The sequence below is a fragment of the Pseudorca crassidens genome, chromosome 2, assembly GCF_039906515.1.
Source record: "Pseudorca crassidens isolate mPseCra1 chromosome 2, mPseCra1.hap1, whole genome shotgun sequence".
NCBI classification, from domain to species: Eukaryota; Metazoa; Chordata; class Mammalia; order Artiodactyla; family Delphinidae; genus Pseudorca; species Pseudorca crassidens.
This window is the reverse complement of record NC_090297.1, coordinates 145,773,805-145,794,370: the sequence shown is the minus strand read 5'-3', so window position 1 is coordinate 145,794,370 and position 20,566 is coordinate 145,773,805. Positions and strand designations below refer to the sequence as shown.

The following is a 20,566-nucleotide window of genomic DNA, read 5'->3' as shown; positions in this document are numbered from 1 at the left end:
TAAAGTTTTTGACAGTATGTATGTTTTAAAAGGCAGCAAAGCACGAGTACACAAATTTTAATCCAAATTGTTCAAGAAAGGTTAAAAAGTTCAGTTCTAGGTGGGAGGTCAGCTTCAGTTCTGTGTTCAGTGTGTTGTACCGCAATTTTCCAGTGATGCCAGGCTTGGAGGGCATCTCTGTACATTTGTATAGCAGATACAGCTCTATTTCAAGATCATATGGTGAAGCTCCTTCACAACCATTCTCTTGCTATGCAGTACTTTGACTGGCACACAATCTTGGTGTCTCTAGAATTTTAAGTTCTCCGAAAACCGGAGTTGCAGGTGCTATCCAAATGAGAGCTCCCCGGGCTCTTGAAAAGGACTAGAAAGTACCACCTTGTTCTGTCATCATCTTAGGTGCGAACACCCAATTCAATGCCTGGAAATTCTATAAAAGGCAAGGCAAAAGCAATCATGTATGATCATGTATAAAATAGTTTATTACCATAATAAATAAAATTAAACTTTTTTTTTTTAACAAATATCATTTGTGCTTGTTTAAAAATGTTGAGAAGGGAATATCAATGGAGGGGCCCACCTGTCCCTCTTACCATCCCCAGGCTGCAGTCATACAGTGGAGTTCTGTCAGCATACTCAGCTGACCACACAAGTAGCCTCAGCTCGTTTGCACGTCTGTTGATTCATGCTCCTGTGGACAAAGTGACAGATGCAAAGGAAGAAGAAAAATCCAATGAAGGATTTGGCAGGACTCAATGGCAAGAGTGTTGATACAAGGAGGAGCCCCAGGATGACGAACTGCTCGTGAGTAGAAGCGTCCTCGCAGTGTCAGTGAGATGTCAGATGTGGGCAGTCTCCAACAGATGCACAGATACGGCGTCTGAATATTGAGAATACATTCATCGTGGGGGCGGGGGCGGGTTTGCATCTCTCTTTGCATAAAAGCAGTTCATATCCTGATACAAGATCCGTGAACGTCTCATTGAACAGCTAATGGATCTGTTGGCTGACTCAGAAGTCACAGATAAAGAGACAGTGGCTCTAAGAAAAGTTTAATGGTGGGCGGGGAGGGCACCCACCGGTCCGGCACCTGCAGTGTATTCAAGTCCAGTTCTAAAGGTTCCCGAATAAGTCTGATATGCTCGCATGAGAATGAAGTTTCATTTGAAACTAATTTAAGCAGGAGGCAAGTTCACATTGATTCTTTTGAACTGTGAGGGGGTGGAAATGAAAACATCTCAACATGAACATGGTGGGTGAGAAAATGGTGCTGTCTCTGATGGCCGCAGCTAGTGCTGGGAGGACAGTGAAATCTCGTCCATTGGAGGGCACGAGAGCTGGTGAAGGTAATTTTTATCGAAGCAAGAAAGAAGGCAGTACAATGATGGAGTGACAGAAGAGAGGCTGTCCGGGGGCCTGAGTGCGCCCTCAGTGGGCCTCCTCTTTAAGCAACACTACATGAGGAGGGAGGAGAGGAGAGAGTGTTGGCGGCTCCATCACAGTTGGAGTGCCATTCAAGGGTCTTAAGGCTAAACATCTTTATTGCAAAACACTGTACAACCTATGCATCAAGCGCACGTCCACTTGTACGTCCACCAGGGCTCCTGAAATTTCCCAGAGGGTGCATGTGCTAACTGGTGGTCAGGGCAGCAAGGGGAGACGAGGCTCTTCCTACACGTACCTGGTTATTTCGAAGGCATTCATCCACTCCCCACAGGCTTGGGCACAAAGCTTAACAGCTGGCTTAATGCTTTCCCTTCCCACCTAAGGATTCAGGAGAGGAAGGTCGCTGGATGGGGTGGTGTGATGGGGTGCATTTTTACTCTGAGCTGTGCTAACTCCACTTCTGAAAGAGGATTCCAGGACCAGCAGCAGCGCAGAGGATGATCTAGAAGGCTGAGGGTAAAACAAGCCCAGGAATTGGATAACAAGAAATGGGAACAGCCTTGAAACGCTAGGGCCCATGTTGCTGTAGCATCAGAGTTTTTAGAAGCCATTGGCTGCCTACCACAAGCTACAAACCCTTTGCCCACAGATTTAATCTGAGGTCCAGAATATATAGAAAAGTCTTAGAAAGAATCAAGCCAGGGGGTGTGAGTGCGAGGGAAGGGGATGGATGAAGGTGGAGGTACCAAGACTGTGCACTGGACCAAGGCTTCTCAACCAGATGGCTGCCTCCCACTCCTTCCTATGGGAATCTCGTCATAGCCGGTGAGGCAGCCTTTGTAGGTACATGGAACGGCAGCAGTCATTGCTGGAGACGGTGTCTCCACCAAGAACAAGCACTCCATCTTGTTGACCGCCTGATTTCACCGACTCACCCCTCACTCCCACACCTCCAGCCAAGGTGGGGGCGGGGGGTGGGCGTGGCCGTGTTCAGCAACCAACCAAGTGGTAGGGGCAGGACCTCCTACTCTAAACAGCCTGTCTGTTAGGGTACTCTGGGAAATGGAGCCTCCCTATGAATGACATTCAAAGTAAGGAACTGATGCAAGAGATCAAGTAACCAGCAATCACTCTGCAATGGTATAACGACATGTCCCCTTCCCTCGAAAAGAAAAAAATAGCTCAGGTAAAGCTACATCTCTCAGCGTAACTTTTCTGAAGTCTAAAGGTTGGGTCCAATACCCAAATACCTTTCGTTTCCCTAATCTCTCTTCAGCCACCAGAGAACGGTTTATAAGTGGAAGGCTGAGTCAGTGGTATCTGAAGCTCGTGGTTCTTGCTTGGGAAGCCAGAGCGGCATCTGGGCAAGGGTGTAGGTAGTTAGTACGAAGCAGCCCACGGCCAAGTGCATGTCATAAAAATGCAAGGAAAGAAGGTTTGGCTCATTTAAAAATGTTTTGTTTTTGTTTTTTTTTCCAGAGAAAACCATTATAGCAAAAATCCCTAAAATCCTTAAATCCTTAAGGGGAGAAGAATAAAAGCATATACAGCCATACCTGTGGTGCGCTGTCACCCCCAGGAGCATGGGTTGCAGGCCCTGCGACCCCAAGATGAGCGGATCCGGGTTTCTCATCACTAGCCCAGTTTGAATCCTAGGAGTTGATCAAGCAGTACATTCACGAAGCATTATTTTCCCCCCAAAACAGGTCTGGACTTCAAAGCCTCACACATTAGCATCTTTGCCCCTCAGAACCAGCTGGGGGGTCATTTCTTAATAGACACCTGTACCCCTCGGGCAGAGCTGGAGGGAAGGGCCTGCAGGGTGCTGGGCAGGTGCTTCTGAAGTTGGAGGTTGCAGTCATCAGGGCCCTCGCCCTGCCTTACAAGTGGTGAGTCCTAAACTCCGGAAGCGGGTTGATGAGCCTGTTTAAGGAATGGCACGCTGGAACGATTCAGGGGCAGCTAGCAGATGGGATCCCAGATATTTTAGAGCCGCAGCCCCGAAGACTAGCTGGCAGCTTCTAAAGTTAAAGAGGCTGAAAGCCCCACGGCTTACCCAGAGTCATTAACGGTCATGACTCTCGGCCCTGGGAAATTTCACTTCTTCTTTGTATGCTGCCATCTGAGGCTGAATCCAATAATGTCTCAGCCTCGGGAAGCATCGGGGGCACCCCTGTAAGCCTCGTGGAAGAAGCTGCCTGAGTGTGTGGGGCCTCTGGGGAAGGACCCTCACGTTGACCTTTCAGACTCTGCTCCCCAAGGCTGTCTGTGCCAACCCTGGCAGCCAGGAGAGGACAGCCCCACTCTTGCAAAGACAACTGAGGTCCAAGTCCTGGGTCATGCCATGGCCACTGAGCAGGACTAAAGAGAGCGGGTAGGCTCAGACAGAATGCTTTCAGAAACACTAGCTATCTTTGGTAGGGCAGGCCCTGACCTGTCAGGTTCCCTTCAGTACTGAGGGACATCAACTTTGGGATCCAGGATCTCTACTGCAAAGCAATGCCAGGCAGAGGTGCTAAGGACGGGATTGCCACAGCATCACATGTGCAGAAGGTCAGTGCCCTAGACGATTCCATGCTGTCACTAATCATTCCAGATCACCTGCACTCCTAATTTCACTCTCTCAAAGCTGAGTTTTTAGAGCTGAACTTCCAATCTTACTTATCAATTTTTAGGGTCTTGACCCCTCTCTCCACTTTGTCTGGGAGAGATCTCTTTCCTTTCTCAGACACCACTGAAAGGAGCCCAAGCACACGAATAACCTGAACCCAGGGGACTGTGAGGCAGCGGACAGTCCCAAGCATCATGGCATAGGGACCTGGATGGCCCATAGGTGGCTCCGTGATCATCATTCTAAGCTCAGACCTTCCTCATGGACCACTGTCCCGCAGCCACCTCTCTCCATCACTTTACAGAGACAGTCTGGAAACTCCTGCCTCTTTCTCTTTTTCCAGCTCCTGAAGCCACTACAATCACAGCCCTGCAATCTCATGGTTTCTCTTGAAGTCCTACTGACTTTAGTATGAGATAAAGAGATTAGCTTAAAAATAAGGCCAAGCATGGCTCCCGAGTGTCCTAGAATGAACCCATGCTGTGGACAAAATACAAACTTCTCTAGGGCAATCCCAACAAGAGTCATAATAGAAACACAGCACTCGCTACAATCATTTTTCTGAGGTCATGTGTGTGTGTCTGCTTTGCTAATAAAGCAAATCTGGGCTCATCACCCTTCCTGCCGATGCCCCATACCCTGAGGAATGCCACAGGAACACTTGGGAAGAGGTCAAGAAGGAAAAGAAGCAAAGGGCCTGTGTGATGAGGCCAGTGGCATGGAGCCGAGCCAGAGATTCATCCGGGGCCTCCAGGGCCCTCCCCTTCCACTATCCTATAGGAGCAGGGTGCAGACCATAGCCCAGAGAACCTCTGGATCGCCACCGCCCCTCTCCAGCTCTTACACTTGGCTCATTTCTTTTGGGAAAGGAGACCTGAAGATTCCCGGCTCGAAGTGTCTACAGGAGGCACCCAAAGCACCTCAGCTGCTTTTCGGCCTTAACCGTTAGAGACAGAAAGTCGAAAGGCTCTACCCTCCCCTCCCTGTCCCTCAAGCTCCCCCTGTCCCGAGCTTGTTACAAATGACTACAGTAGGGAAATAGACGGTGACCTCAGACACAGGCTGTCCAAGGGCAGGGAATGCTGGGAACTCCCTGTGCCCACCACAGTCTCCGGCGGTCCTGGCGAAGGAGCCCAGCGTGGTAATATACACGAGGGGTTCTCGGTGCTCTCCCACCAATCCCCAATGGCTGCTGTTCTTTCCTGGTAGTTTTCATCTTTTACAAATATCATGGCAGTAAAAAATTTAAAATGAAGGAAAATACCCTTTAGATGGCGTGCCTCCTCTTCCAAAATTGTGCAAAGACAGTTCAGATGCAGCTGCCGTCTTGCAGGGTGGTGGCACACTCCTCTTCCCGGACCTTCCCCCAGATAGAGAAAAGGAGAGAGCGTGCCTAAGCGACTGGTCCCACTTGGATTTTCTGTCGGGAAGAGGCTACTTTGAAAGTTGTTGGTCATGTAGGTGTGTGTGGTAGAGGTGATGTCTATAGGGCAGGAGGGTATAGGGTGTTTTGTCTTCGACTTGTTTTTTTCCAGCAGACCTCTCAGCTCGCTCCAAAAATGTCCCTCTCTGATTCTGGGGACTGGGGCCTCGATATTTCAAACAGCTCCTGAGGAGACTGAGAGGATCTTCTGGAAGTTAATATCCTGAGTATCTCAGAGAGCTGGTTCTCAATGTTCGTCATTTTGGTGTTCAAGGCCTTGATGTCCTCCTTCAGCTCGTGTTTCACCTCCAGGACGGTGGCCTGCAGTGTCTGCTCGGGGATGGGGTAGAACGAATGCTTGACCTCGGCCAAGATGGGGCTCCGGTCCTGGGGGCTCCTGGCCTCGCCCACGCTGTCCAGACGCAGGTCGCTCTTGGTGATGCCGCTGTCACACGAGTCTGTCTTCTTGAGCGTGGCCTCACCGCTCGCCTTTGTCCTCTCGGGGAGCGTCTCCATGGACTCGGCCTTGGACACCTTGCTCCAGTCCTCAGCCTTCCCGCAGGAGTCCTTGAAGCGGGCCCAGCCCTTGCGCTTGGCCCAGTCACCCCCGCCGGCCTTGGGGCCCAGGCAGTCGGCCCCCGGCGGCGCCTGCAGCCTGGCGTGGTCCAGCCCTGTGGATGCGGCGGCCGCAGGGAAGGCCACAGGCGTGGCAGGGCTCTCGCGGACGGTGACGACGCTGGCCTTCACCAGGCCGTGGTGGGTGTGCTCGGTGAGGATGCTGCCCTTCTCCACATCCAGGTCGTCCAGGTCCCGGCCGCCCCTCTCCGCGGCCAGCCTGGCCTCCTTCTGCTGTCGGAACCTCTGGAAGAGCCGCCGGACAGGGTGGTCCGGCGGCAAGATCAGGGGGGCCTCGTTCTTCCGTTTCATGCGCTCTTCCTCCTCCCGTTTCACATCGCTGATCTTCCGGAACACGATCTGGAGGGAGACAGAATGACACGTCCTGTTAACCCAGCTGCGGCATCAGCGAAGCTCGGCCCCTCTGCCCATCACAGGCCTGGTGTCCTGCTCCAGCCTTAAGGGAGGGGGCTCACAGTCCAGTCACATCCCTGCAAGACCTCCAGGTCCTTGCTCAGTGACTGCCATCACTTTCCTTTGCTGACCCTCGTTCCCACCTCTCCAACAGCAAGGAATTGACTCCTGCTGTCATCCTCTTCAACAGAAACAAACCCCCAACCTCTCCATCTCTACAGGCCTAGAGGTTGGAGATGCCAGGTGGCCTCCTCCAAGGAGCCTGTCCTGGCCTCTGAGCCTGGGTCCCCTTTAACCCGTTCTGGCCTGCAATTCCGTATCACCTGGTAAGCTTTTCAAAAATCATTTCTCTGACCCCACCTCAGACCTACTGCACTAAAAGTCACCAGATGGGAAGCCCTTGAATCTGTAACTTAAAAGGCTCCCCCGGTGATTCTGATGCACTGAAGTTCTACACCACAGTCCAGGGCAAGAAAGTTCAGCCGGGTTCCCAGGCAGGGTGACGGCTACGGCTGCCCTTGTCATCTGCAGATCTGGACCCTACGTGAATGCAGTTGGCTGTGAAAAGTACACGCTGTTCTCACACAGAAGCCCTCCCTGTCGTCAGGGAGCTTACGGGAGAAGAAAGGCCCCGTGACCTTAATGTTACTTCGTATATTTCTTACGAGGACACTGTAAAGCCACAGGGACACGTATTGTTATCCCCATTTTAGAGAAGAGGAGATCAAGGCTCAGAGTGCCCAAATGTCACATAACAGATAGGTCTCCTCTAAGACACTTGTACTCAAGCAGTTAAGCCCCAGACCCATTCAACATCCAACAAGTTCTTCCTGACGATGACAATGCTTCATGCAGTGGATGGACAGCAGCCAACAATACCGTCTCAAGACTCTGGATCTGAGTGCGGCGTAAGCCACATATTACAGGGTTTCCCTTGCGCCGACATCCGATTATGGGAAAGCCCTGTAATTTCTGACTTACGTTGCGTGTAGCAGGTACACTCGGGCATGTCTGACTCATCCCATACCTGAACTTGTAAGAGAGAAGCAACCTGCAATAGGTCATTTTTTAAACTGTAAATGCTGGTTTGGGGACCAGAGGAATTGAGATCCTTGAGAAGTAGAGGAGAGGTCTGTGGGAGGGACAGGGGCAGCTTTTCCATCACAATCTGGACAGCCCTGTGCGGGCAGCCTCTGACCAGCCCAGAACCTGCCCCAGAGACTTGCTGCAGGACCCCCAGCTCTTGGAGAGGCACGTGTGTTGGCAAGCCCAGAGCCTGGGCTTTGGGGTCAGACAGAATTAAGTCCCAGCTCTGCCAATTAGTTGTGTGATCTCAACAGGTGTCTTAACTTCTGAGTCTCTGTTTCCTCCTTCAAAAGTAGGAAAAATCCCTCCTCTTCCGACTTGATGGAAAGCCAACAGAAGAGTACTTATGTGAAAGCACTGGCTAACTGTGAACGCTCAAAACGAATCCTCCTGTCCCCACCATTTCAAGGCCTTTTTGTTTTCTAACTTGTAGACACATATCATATGTGACTCATTCTACCTCCTCCAGGAAGGCCCCGCCCCCCCCCCACCCGGGGCTCTCGGATGGAGCCACTCATTAGGTTCTCAGATATGACCGACAACGTTGTCATTTTATATAAAGTGCCAATAAATACAGAGGAACCCAACACACACTGAATTGCGTGCTTGATGCCAGTGATCAGTCAGCACATCGTTGGCAGACTGGAAGCTCACCTGTCACGTGACTTCTCCATCAAAGCTTCTGTCACTGGATGACTTGACACTAACAGCTGGGTAGGACGGAGCAGCTGCCCCTCTTGCCACCTGGCTAAATCTTCAAGCCACATTACTTGGGTCCCAGTGAGTGGCTTTCTGACCTCCACGGGACCGCATTTCTCCCAGCCCTGCCCTTATCCGTCTTCTGCCCTGCCCAGGGTTATGTCATTTCATAACCCTGTCTCCCCAGGTCCTTTTCAGCCATAGCCCATGTGCTCCTGTAGTCTGGATCCTGCAGATCCAAGCCATGGAACTCAGGAGAATCCCATCCACTCTGAAGAGGGACCTAACTGAAGGCGTCATAGGGATGGAGGGATGATGATAAGTAGAGTGATCAGGACCTTTTCTGTCTGTCCTCCCGGTGCTCTGAGTTGGCAGTCTTCCACCTCCTTTCTCTGTTCTGGCAATGGACCCTGATCTCTAAGAGAAGTCCAAATCCTCCTCACACCAAGGCCCAACACAAACAGCACCTCCTCCAAAGCCTTCTTTGATTTCATGGAGCTCTAAGTCATCCTTCCACCTCCCAACCCTAATGGCCCTTGCTGTGCTCACACCACTCTTCTGCCCTAATTACTATCTTGCGTCCACCTGTAGTAGTGATGCCATCTGTTGCCTCCCCTACTCACACCCCTTCTTAGAGAAGGGAGGAGGGGCAAAGGGGATAAGAAAGGAAGGTGGGACAGAGAGGAGGAATGAGAAAAAGAGGGAGGAAGGGAGAACATAATGACAATGTGAATATACCCCAAAGAGATGATGGCGTTTAGAGCCGATTGCTCTGGTCCTGCCTTTATTCTGAAGGACATCTGATTCTTATCAATATCCCCCTTTTTACTTGAGCTCGTTTGGGTGGGGTTCTATTCCTTGCAAGCAACAATTCCCAAACAAGATACCAGTTACTTACGTCCACACCTTATCCCCTCTGAAGGCTCCCTGCAGGTCTAGCCCTGTACTTTGCGTGTCACATTGTGTCTTTTACTTTTTAAAAATTTATTACCTACCCTACGAGAGCAGGGATTGTCTGTCTTGTTCGCTACTTCCAGCACTTAGAAAGTACCTGGCACCTAGGGGGTCCTCGATAAATATTTGTGGAATGGATGAAGAAATGAATGGGTGAAGAACAGATAAATATGAGCCGATGAATCAATGTGAGAATGTCTTAACCTGGAAAGATGCAATCACAGAGGTCATAATGTTATAAAAGGAAGGGATTGGCTCAGAACACACAGGGTCCTCTTAACGTATCTCTCAACATCAAAGGTCAGGCGGCCCTTGAGACCGGAAATGAGATGTCTTAAGACTAAAGAGAAGTACTTCTTCAGATATTGAGGAGTCAACCCCAAACTTCCTATACCAAGTGGTTGTACGGTGAAGTATGAAGTATACCAGTAGGCTCACAAATGCTTAATATGCATCCATGGTGGATATGTGTGACGGGAAATGGTAGCTCCTCCTTGAGGGCGTGGAAGTACTGGGCTCTTCAACCAAATGCCTCATGGGGGTCAGAATCCTGGACCAGGGGCCAGGGGCCTGGCCTGGGCAGCATATTCGGATGTTGTGGCCACATCATCAGTGGGGTCAGTTCAGCACTCACGGGCTGGGGCTCTCCTGGGGAGGGGACGTGCGTGTCTGGGTCTGTGCTGAGTCTTCTGAAGCTTCTTGGCTTTTCCTAAAGGGTCATCTTGTGTGCCTGGGGTAGCCCCACCTGAACATCACTGGCTCATCCAGTGGGCAGGTAAACTAGGGAACATCTTTCTGCCCTGCAGAAATGCCTGAGCCTGCCTTTGAGAATCAGCAAGTAAAATTAGCATTTCCCCAAGGGGACCAGCGCTGATGTGGTCTAACAGCTTTTCTAGTCTGAGGTCTAGGCCTCTGCTTACTAGCTTCAGCTGATTTTTTGGAGAAGTTAGTCATGGAGTCTTCATCTCCAGAGGCAGCTGTGACCAGGCATTTGACCAAGTATTTTAGATCTAAGGACAACTGCTCTTGAATTTTTCTTTTATGTAAACTTGGATCTTCCTGTGGAAGACAGTCCGATGTCAATGGGAAGAGCCTGGACTAGGAATTGGAAGACGGGAGTGCTCATTTCAGCCCTGCTGGGCCCTGAGCAAGCCGCCCCTTCGCACCCAGCGGGACAACCTCCTCCCTCAGCTCCCAGCAGAGTTGTGCCGGGTTTTCTTTCTTTTCATTTTCCTGTTACATATTGGGCTTCAATGTAAGATTTCATCCCAGGAAAGGATTCTGTGGCCTGAACTATCATTATGAAAACCACTGGATGAGATCATCTCTAAAGTCCCTTTGAGAATGAACAATGAATGATTTTAATAATACAGTACTTTGTGTTGTGTTTTATAGCATATTCCACATACTCAAGTGCATCATCTCATTTTAGCTAAAGCTCCTGGGAGGTGTGCAAGGACTTCCTCCACAATCTGACAGTGGAGGAGACTGGGGTTTAGTTGGTAGGGTGGCCTGCTCAAGGTCACACAGCTAAGCAGAAACAGAACTTCAGGGTATTGGCCAGTGCTCTTGCCTTGACGTCACCTTTCTTCACATCAGCAGTCCGTAGACAGGGGCCACATCAACAGAGAGGTGCCAGGGTCTGTCTGGAGAGGTTATTACCAGGGACCCCCACTAATCACCCACTGGGGAGGTCCAGCCCTAGACACAGGCTAACACTGGTCCAGGCACCACTGATGGGATAGGTCTGGATCCTCCCTAGCCAGACAGAGTCCTGCCAGCCCACAGGGGTGCCTGATGTGTTGGGCATGGGAGACCCATGCTGAATGCTGAGCAGCTCGTGACTGACTGTATATGGGGAGACAGAGAATGCCCCAGGGCAGAGGTGGCTGCTGTGCCTCATTCATCTATCTCCACATTCCTCTGAAGGCTCAGCAAGCAATGGCCTAGAGCCTGGGAGGCCGTTAACAAACAGTTGTTGAGCTGAACTGAATTGACACCCGGCTCTTCAATCTGCAGGGCTTCCTGAGCAGTTATTTTCAAGTTTGTCTGAAAAAATAATCCCACTGGAAGCTGAGGTGAGTCAGGACCATCGACTGCCTCTTCTGGGTTGCATTTAAGGAGGGCCCAGTCCCTCTTAAGCCCCCTTAAGACCAGACCAAGGGGAGGAGTCCCCTCAGGGTCACTGAGCAACAGGGTCCCTGCAGCACATGTAGGGGAAAGACAGCCCTGGGAGGGAAATGGACCACCTAGAGTTCTGACAGCACAGAGAATGGGAGTCCAGTTGCTTAAAAGAGCTTAGACTGGGGAGTAAAAAGATTTACATAATGTCAATTCTCAGTGGTTTGCATAAATAGAGACTGACGTATGAATCAGAGAAAACCATAGATAAACCAAAAGGGATTTATTTTGGTTTTAATTGAATTCAGACGCATGGCCCAAATCTGAAACACACAGAGAACAGTAGAAAGAACACAGGCTTAGAGTGGTCCCAACTCTGCTGCTGACTGGCTGCTCTGTGACCTTGGGCAAGTCATGTCCTTGCTTGGCTGGACCAGAACAACAGTTCTCAAATCTAGCTGCACTTCAGAACCACCTGGAGGAGGTGTTGTTATGTACTGAGGGAGAATTTCCCATGGCAGCGTCAGAAACTGGCATTTGCAACAAGATCCCAGGTGATTCTGACCCAGGCAGCCCAGGCCAGATCTGCTGACCAGGGACTCAGAACCCCAGGGCTGATGACTGGTGAGATCACTGCCACTCTGCTGTCCTCCGTGTGGGCACATGCTGAAGCACAAGGTGCTAAATGTGCCCAGAGTGGGGGGGTGGGGGAGGGCGGAATCAGTGGAGTCACATGCAACATGAGCACAAGCTTTGGATCCCAGACAGACTTGGGATCATGGTCCCCAAGCCTCAGTTTCTTTGTAAAAGCAGATAAAGCTATTGATTTCATAGGGCTATCATGAGGATAAGGTTGGATAATATAAGTAAACTCTTAAGAAGAGTACCTGACATTTAATAGTTGCTGAGTAAATGTATTATGTATCATTCTTTGTGAGGACGACCCGTGAGATGATTCTAGAAGGATGAGCTGGAATTGGGAATAGAAGGTGCAAGATTTGGGCAAAGGGGCTCACACAGGGAAAAGCACATGTAATGACACAAAGGCAGAAAGGCCACCCACCAGAGAAAGATATCTTTGTGGTAGTAGTCCCAGTGGGAGGGGCTCACTTTGTTACATTTTTGACTTTGTTAAATGTGTGCTATCTCATGACATCCTCATAGCAGCCCCAGCAGGTGGGGAAAGTCTTTATCCTCATTTTTTAAATGAAGAAACCAAGCTTAGAAAGGGTAGGTGACCACCTAAGGATACTCAGATAGTGGAGCTAAGATTCAAACCTCAGCCATCTGAGCCCCCATCCATGCCCACGTTCTAAGCCATTCTGCTAGGAAAATGCCTTGGTTTTAGGGAAAAGGGTGATTTTCTCTCACATACGTTGATAACCTCCATCCCTGCCCCCCACCTCTCTCCACTAGTTTCTTTTACTCCCAGTCCATCAGCAAGTTCTCTAAAGAATCCAGGGACAGAACTGTGAAGCAGAGAGATCGGGCCAAGGTGAGGGGAGAGGCCATGAGGCTGAGGCTCTCAGAGCTTTTAAGGAGAGGATTCACTAGGTACATTAGGACCTATTAGTGTGGTCCTTTATCAGGATAGGGGTGTGACTTAGCGTGAGAGTCAGGCTTTGATTGGTCAAGGCAAGAAAGAGGAGCTGTAAGACACATGAGCTGAGTGTTTTGGTTACTGGGAAGACCTTGCCTCCTTGCACAGTGGTGAGGTCACCAGTTACCCTCAGGGCACGGCACCGGGTAGGAGGAACAGGAATGCAGAGGTCCCAGTGGACTTTATCCATGAAGAATCTAGAGGTTAGAGGTCCTCTGCTCTCAAGTGGCCTGGTCCAGTGGCTCTCAGAGTGCGGCTCACAGGCCAGTCCCTCCCACTACCATGCAACATCTGCACTTTCTTCTGGCATTAATCAAGAATGACCTTGTCCCTTAGGGACCATGACCATGATCCCTTAGTGACATCCCATGAGGAGTGGCATCATCTCATTCACTCTTGTGAGGGCCCCCACTGAAAACTAGAGGGTCAGCAAGGTGTTCTGTTGACAGACTGGCCTGTGTCTGAAAGACTCCTACAGATGCACCTGTTCCTGTCTTCAGGAAGATTCAAACCCAAGAGGAATGAGGATCTCTCCTTCTCAAAGCCACCAAGTGAAGCAGATACATCCCTTGTTTGCTGCTCAGAGAAGAGATGGCACTGCTGTGTGGGAGCCACTGGCCTCTGGCCTTTCACTAGGGCCACATTTGCCACTCTCTTCCTTGCTTTGCGCTCCCTCAGTGTAGGAGACTGAATTACAGACACCAAAAGATACGTCCACCCGAACCTCAAAATGTGATGTTACTTGGCATAAGGGTCTTTGCAGACGTAACAAGTTAAGGTGAGATCATTCTGCATCAGGGTGGGCCCTAAATCCAAAGATAAGTGTCCTTCTTAGAGACAGAAAAGAGAAGACATGAAACACAGAGCAAAAGGTCATGTGAAGACAGAGGTAGATACTGGAGTTTTGTAGCTACAAGCCAAGAAATGCCAAGGATTGCTGACAGCAACCAAAAGCTAGAAGAGAGGCATGGAACGATTCTTTCTCAGAGCCTCCAGAAGGAGCCAACCCTACAGACAACTTGGTTTCAGACTTCTGTCCTCCACAACTGTGAGAGAATAAATTCCTCTTGTTTTAAGCCACCCAGATGGAGACAATTTGTAATGGCAGCCCTAGGACTCGGTTCCTTTACGGCTTCTTCTTCCTCCATCCCCTAAATGCGGTCCTCCCCCAAAGCCCTGCCCTTTGCTCTCTGTGCTCCATGAGGTCTTTCTGCTTCAATGCTCACCTCACCTTCATGCAGCTAAGAGCCAACAGAGGTGCTGACGAGACTGGTACAGACGCCCACCCTGCTGTGACCCTGAAGAAATTTCTTGATCTTTCTAAGCCTCAGTTGTCTTCTCAACAAAAATTCCTACTTCCAACCTTGCTGCAGTGATGCAGTGAAGTGACACTTGTGAGAAACCTCTCCCTCCCTTCACATTCACAAAGTAATGTTGCTTTTCACTCCAGCCCCAACTCTAAACCTGAATTCTCCCACACACAGCATGGCTATATCGACGTCTCGTAGACCTTTCAACCTCTCCCAGCCAGAGCAGTCTCTCTTCCCACCCGTCTTTCCTCAGTGTGAGCCAAGTCACCAATCAAGCAGGAAGAAATGGGGCCAAATGTGGAGCTGGTGACACGCCTCTCCCATCAGAGTTGCTCCAGTGCTAAGACAGGTAGACCAGCGTTCAGCCTCCAACTCTCCCTCAACAACACCTCCCCCCTGTCTAGGGAAGCACTAATCATGACCTTTGAAATCAGGTTAACACTATGCTGTCTCATGATTCCATAGGAGAACTTAAGAAAGTGGAAGATGCAAAGAACTAGGACAAATAATCCTAAAATTTATACGGAACCACAAAAGACCCAGAATTGTCAAAGCAATCCTGAGGAAAAAGAACAAAGCTGGAGGCATAGCCCTTCCAGACTTGAGACAATGCTACAAAGCTACAGTAATCGTGGTGTGAGCACAAAAACATACATATAGATCAACAGAACAGAACAGAGAGCCCAGAAACAAACCCACACACCTACAGTCAATTAATCTACAACAGAGGAGGCAAGAGTATACAATGGAGAAAAGACAGGCTCTTCAGCAAGCGGTGTTGGGAAAGCTGGACAGCTACATGTAAATCAATAAAATTAGAATGTTCTCTCACACCATATATAAAAATAAACTCAAAATGGTTTAAAGACCTAAATATAAGACATGACATCATAAAACTCCTAGTGAGAACACAGACAAAACATTCTTGGGACATAAATTGTAGCAATATTTTCTTAGATAAGTCTCCCAAGGCAAAAGAAATAAGAGCAAAAATAAACAAATGGGACCTAATCAAACTTAAAACCTTTTCCCATTAAAGGAGATGATCAACGAAACGAAAAGACAACCTACAGAATAGGAGAAAATATTTGCAAACGAGGTGACCGACAAGGACTTAATATCCAAAGAATACAAACAGCTCATACAACTCATTATAATAATAAAAGAAAAAACCCCTCAACCCATCAAAAAAACGGGCAGAAGACCTAAACAGACATTTCTCCAAAGAGGACAGATGGCCAACAGGCACATGAAAAGATGCTCAACATCATTAATTATCAGAGAAGTGCAAATCAAAACCACAATGAGGTATCACCTCACACCTGTCAGAATGACTTCATCAAAAAGTCTCCAAGTTATAAATGCTGGAGAGGGTGTGCAGAAAAGGGAACCCTCCTACACTTTTGGTAGGAATGTAAATTGGTGCAGCCACTATGGAAAACAGCATGGAGGTTCCTCAAAAAATTAAAAATAGAGCTACCATATGATCCAGCAATCCCACTCCTGGGCATATGCCCTGAGAAAACCATAATTCAAAAAGACACATGCACCCCAGTGTTCACAGCAGCACTATTTACACTAGCCAAGACATGGAAACAACCCAAGTACCCATCAACAGATGACTGGTTTAAGAAGATGTGGCATACACACACACACACACACACACAATGGAATATTACTCCATTAAAAAGAATGAAATATTCCCATTTGCAGTAACATGGATGGATCTAGAGAATATCATACTAAGTGAAGTAAGTCAGATAGAGAAAGACAAATATATATGATATCACTTACATGGGGAATCTAAAAAATAATACAAATGAATCTATATACAAAATAGAAACAGACTCAGACAGAAAACAAACTTACGGTTGGTTACTAAAGGGGAAAGAGAGTGGGAGGGAGAAATTAGGAGTATGGGATTAACAGATACAAACTACTATACATAAAATAGATAAGCAACAAGGATTTACTGTGTAGCACAGGGAACTATATTCAATATCTTGTAGTAACCTATAATGGAAAATTATATATATATATATATATATATATATATACACATCTGAATCACTTTGCTGTGCACCTGAAACTAACACAATATTGTAAATCAACTATAATAATTTAAAAAAAGGTGAAGATGAACTGCAACTTGCAGAAATCGAACCCACCAAATACTTCCCTGTCTGAGGGTTCAGCTCATTGCCCTCCACCCCCTTCAACCTTCTACTCCTGCACAATCCTGCTTATCATGGCTTTGGAAAGTTGGGACCAGGTTTATCTCCACCCTAGGCATAGTCTTCTGAATATTCCTTTTGCCTTCCGGCCTGGAAAACGGGAAAGGGTCTGTCCTGAAAACAGCAGCAAGGGGAGCCCAGCGTCGGGAGAGACAGGCGAGCGCTGAAACTTGACGTTTCATCACCACCTTACATCCGAGTCACTCTCCAGCGCTTCTCCCTTCCTCAGCTGAGCCTTCAACACAGGTAGCGGCTAACACCAACCAGGCATTCAACAAAGGACCAGATATTGGGCTAAGCACTTTGTACACAACTGTGACTCACTCCTCACAGCCACCCGGTGAAGTGGATACGGAAGTCATTCACCCAGGCAAGCCTGCACCTGATGTACTCTGGATTACCTCTGCAGTTTGTCCTTCTCACCGCCAAAAGAGGACAATAATTAAGGAAAGATCCATCCACCTCCCACCCCCAACATCTGGTTGGCTGCATTCTCTTAATTTTTTCTGGATTAAAGAATCGGCTACAAAGCATATATTTGCATAGTTGTAATTCCACTCTTAAAAATTGTCGCTTTCTACCAAAATGGACAAACAACTGAGAATTCTGAGAACTTGTATGTTACTGAAGAGTTGGCTCTGACATCACTGTCACCGTCCCTTGTGATCTGTGCCACCCTGTGGCATGTGACTGGGCTACTGTGACACTCATCGTTTCAGCCAGCAGATCATACCGTCCCACGCACAAAGCACTAGAGCAAAGAATTCGATTCAAGCAATTGTCTAGTTTTGAAACATGATGGTTAGAACAATTTCACTGGATTCTTCTAGGGTTTGACTCTCCCAATAAATAATTTTCTGTTGCACTGTTAAAATTCCCATTTCTTATACTAGGATGCTGACTTTCAGAGCCATCAAATGCCTGACCCCCAAGCGGGGTGCCTTCCCACTGCTCCATCAGGGCACAGCCGCTCAGCTACCAAGGAAACTTGCCGTTTCTGCCCTCCTTGAGAAAGCATCCACTACCGTCCCACTCACATCTGAACTCCAGACATTCAGCACACCTGGGCTATACGGCGAAGTCTCCCACCCCCCTCACGGGGAGAGGGGAGAGGTGGTGTGGGACAATCCCAGAGTGAGGACCAGTTCTCTCCCTGATGTGCACTCGGGTACATGTGCCTTCTCGCGAGCTCTCAGCAGAGCAGCCCTGAACGAAGCGATGGGACTCGTCTGGAGAGCTAGTCCCGTTTGCCCCTATCCCTGGGGGGTGTTTCAGTGATGGGGATGCGGTGGGGAGGAACTGGGAGCCCAGTTGGGAGGAATCTTGCATTCCCCACAGGGCCGTGCAGAAGCAAGAGCGCCTGGGTGGGGGTGGGGAGTAGAAAGAGTGGTCTGGAGACGGGCTCCCCGGAGGTGGAGGGCTCTTAATGATAAAGGAGAGGGTTATTGGCTCCCTGAGCTTTTCCTTTTGAGGCCTAGTCCCCTCCCCTATGGAATATGGGATGCATGTGTAAGAGGGGTGACTAGAGGGGGTCTCCTCCATCCTCACACTTGCATTCTCTGCCCGTGCAGCACTGCGTTACAGCAGGGTCTCTGCCCCAGTAGCTCCACTGCCTTCCTAGGCCAGGACAGAGGTCTCCCTGTCCCTGCTAAAGTGTGGGCACCATACCCCAGCTCTAGAGTCACGCCTGGTCCCACAATGACCACCGAGAGTCGGGGCTCACTCAGGAGGGGTGCACAGGAGGGAGCAGCCTGGACCACGTAGCAAGGTGAGCCCACCCAAGGGCTCAAGCAGCCTTCTCTGCAAACACCATCAGAAGTAGAGGAGGCCAGAGCTTGAGTCTGCGTTCTGTTTTCTCACAGAATCCTCTTCCAGCACTGTATGTAGAGCCAGCTAACCATGTCTGAGTCACACCCCAGCCACAACTAGCCGAGAAACTTTCCTCTCTGAGCCTTATTTTCCTCATTTGCAAGCTGAAGACGCTAATGCTTGCTTTGGCTCTCAGGCAGCGCTGGTGCAAGGTAGACTGCTGTACACACAAGCTACATCAGAGCTACATCTCAATTATTCCCGTGTAACCTCCCAGCAGGGGAGGCCATCTCCGAGCTTTGCCCCAGGGGCCACAAGAACCTTTCTCTTTGTGCAAAGCACAAAGGGCAGCAAGGTTTAAGAAATGACTGGGTAGGGCTTCCCTGGTGGCGCAGTGGTTGAGAGTCCACCTGCCGATGCAGGGGACACGGGTTCGTGCCCTGGCCGCTGAGCCTGCGCATCTGGAGCCTGTGCTCCGCAACGGGAGAGGCCACAACAGTGAGAGGCCCGCGTACAGCAAAAAAAAAAAAAAAGAAATGACTGGGTAAGGGGGGTGGGGTGTTTGGACAATTGAAGGGAGGGAGACCAGGTAGAAAGCTGTGACTCTAGCTAACGACAGGTATGGAGGGAGTGACCCAGGGAAGCAGAGGAAAGGGCAGATGAAATGAAACATGGCTTGCTTCTAGACAGGCATGCCAGGTCATGGTATAAGAGAAATGGACATGATCTGAAAACTCTGAATCTCAACCTGTGGCCTCACCTACACCATGTTCCCAAGGGGCATTTGCAGCACTGTGGACATCTCCAAGAAACACATGCTACCGATTCCTCTGTTGTCTCCCACCCTAGGAAGCCGGATGAAACCATCTGTAAGCCATGAGGCTACCTTTAGTCCTATCAGAGGCAGTTTTAGTAGCCTGCCTGTCCATGCCTCCACTCCCAGGGGCCCCCACTCACCCCACTGGCCTTTCAGGAAGAAGGGTCACAGTGGCCCCATTCTCAGAAGAAATCATTAGAGTAGAAGAAAACTTGGGGAGACCAGCCCTAAATGGCACCTCTTAGAGACTGAAGAGCTTTTAACCTCTCCCCACTTCTCATCAAAAGCTCTATCCTTGAAGCACATGGCCCAACTGTGTAACTCAGAGCTCCTTCACTTTGGCAATGCCTTGTGGGAGGAAGCCTAGAGTCACCCACCTCCCCTGTCCCAGCAGTGGTTATCATCTGGGAAAAGGGCCAGAACCACCTGATGATCTTTTAAAAAATAGATGTCTATGAAAAATGGATAAATTCTTAGACACATACAATCTTCCAAGACTGAATCATGAAGAAATATAATCTGAATAGACCAATTATTAGTAAGGAGATTGAATCAGTAATATAAAACAAACAAACAAAAAAAAACTCCCAACAAACAAAAGTCCAGGACCAGATGGCTTTACAGGTGAATTCTACAAACACTCAAAGAAGATTAAATACCTATCCTTCTCAAACTCTTCTGAAAAGTTTTACTAGGCCAGCATTACACTGATACCAAAACCAGAGAAGGACACCACACAAAAGGGAAATTACAGGCCAAAATCCCTGATGAACATAGGTGCAAAAATCCTCAACAAAATATTAGCAAACTGAATTCAACAACACATTAAAAGGATCAGACACCATGATCAACTGGGATTTATTCTAGGGGTGCAAGGGTGGTTCAATATTCACAACAACCAACGTCATACACCACATTAACAAAATGAAGAATAAAAATCATAGGCTCGTCTCAATAGATGCAGAAAAAGAATTTGGAAAAATTCAATATCCATTTATGATAAAACTCTGAACAAAGTGGTTATACATGGAATGTACCTCAACATAATAAAGTCCATATATGACAGACCCACAGCTAACATCCTACTCAAATGTGAAAAGCTGGAAGCTTTTCCCTTAACATTGGAAAGAAGACAAGGATGCCCATTTTTGCCATTTTTATTCAACATGGAATTGGAAGTCCTAGCCAGAGCAATTAGGCAGGAAAAAGAAATAAAAGGCACCCAAATTGGAAAGGAAGAGGCAAAACTGTCACTATTTGTTTGTGGATAACATGATTTTATATATAGAAAACCCTAAAGAATCCACCAAAAAAACTGTTAGAACTAATAAATGAATTCAGTTAAGTTTCAGGGTACAAAATCAACATATAAAAATCTGTCCCATTTTTATACACTAATAATGAACCATCATAAACTAAAATTAAGAAAACAATCTCATTTACAACTGTAAAAATATAAAGTACCTAGGAATAAATTTAAGAAGGTG

The 20,566-nt window shown here is 48.5% G+C and overlaps 2 protein-coding genes across 5 annotated transcripts in view; one reads left to right on the top strand and one right to left on the bottom strand.

Moving 5' to 3' along the window:
- HHAT (hedgehog acyltransferase) overlaps positions 1-894 on the top strand; it is a 363,049-nt gene extending 362,155 nt beyond the window's left edge. For both annotated transcript variants that reach the window (XR_010941290.1, XR_010941289.1), the window contains exon 14: positions 603-894. The gene's annotated coding sequence lies outside the window, so the exon portion shown is untranslated. The remainder of the gene's footprint in view (positions 1-602) is intronic.
- Positions 460-20,566, bottom strand: part of KCNH1 (potassium voltage-gated channel subfamily H member 1) — a 416,686-nt gene continuing 396,579 nt past the window's right edge. For all 3 annotated transcript variants that reach the window (XM_067729054.1, XM_067729056.1, XM_067729057.1), the window contains one exon: positions 460-6,395. In XM_067729054.1, coding sequence (XP_067585155.1) covers positions 5,541-6,395 — 855 coding nt within the window. In that variant the 3' untranslated portion in view covers positions 460-5,540. The remainder of the gene's footprint in view (positions 6,396-20,566) is intronic.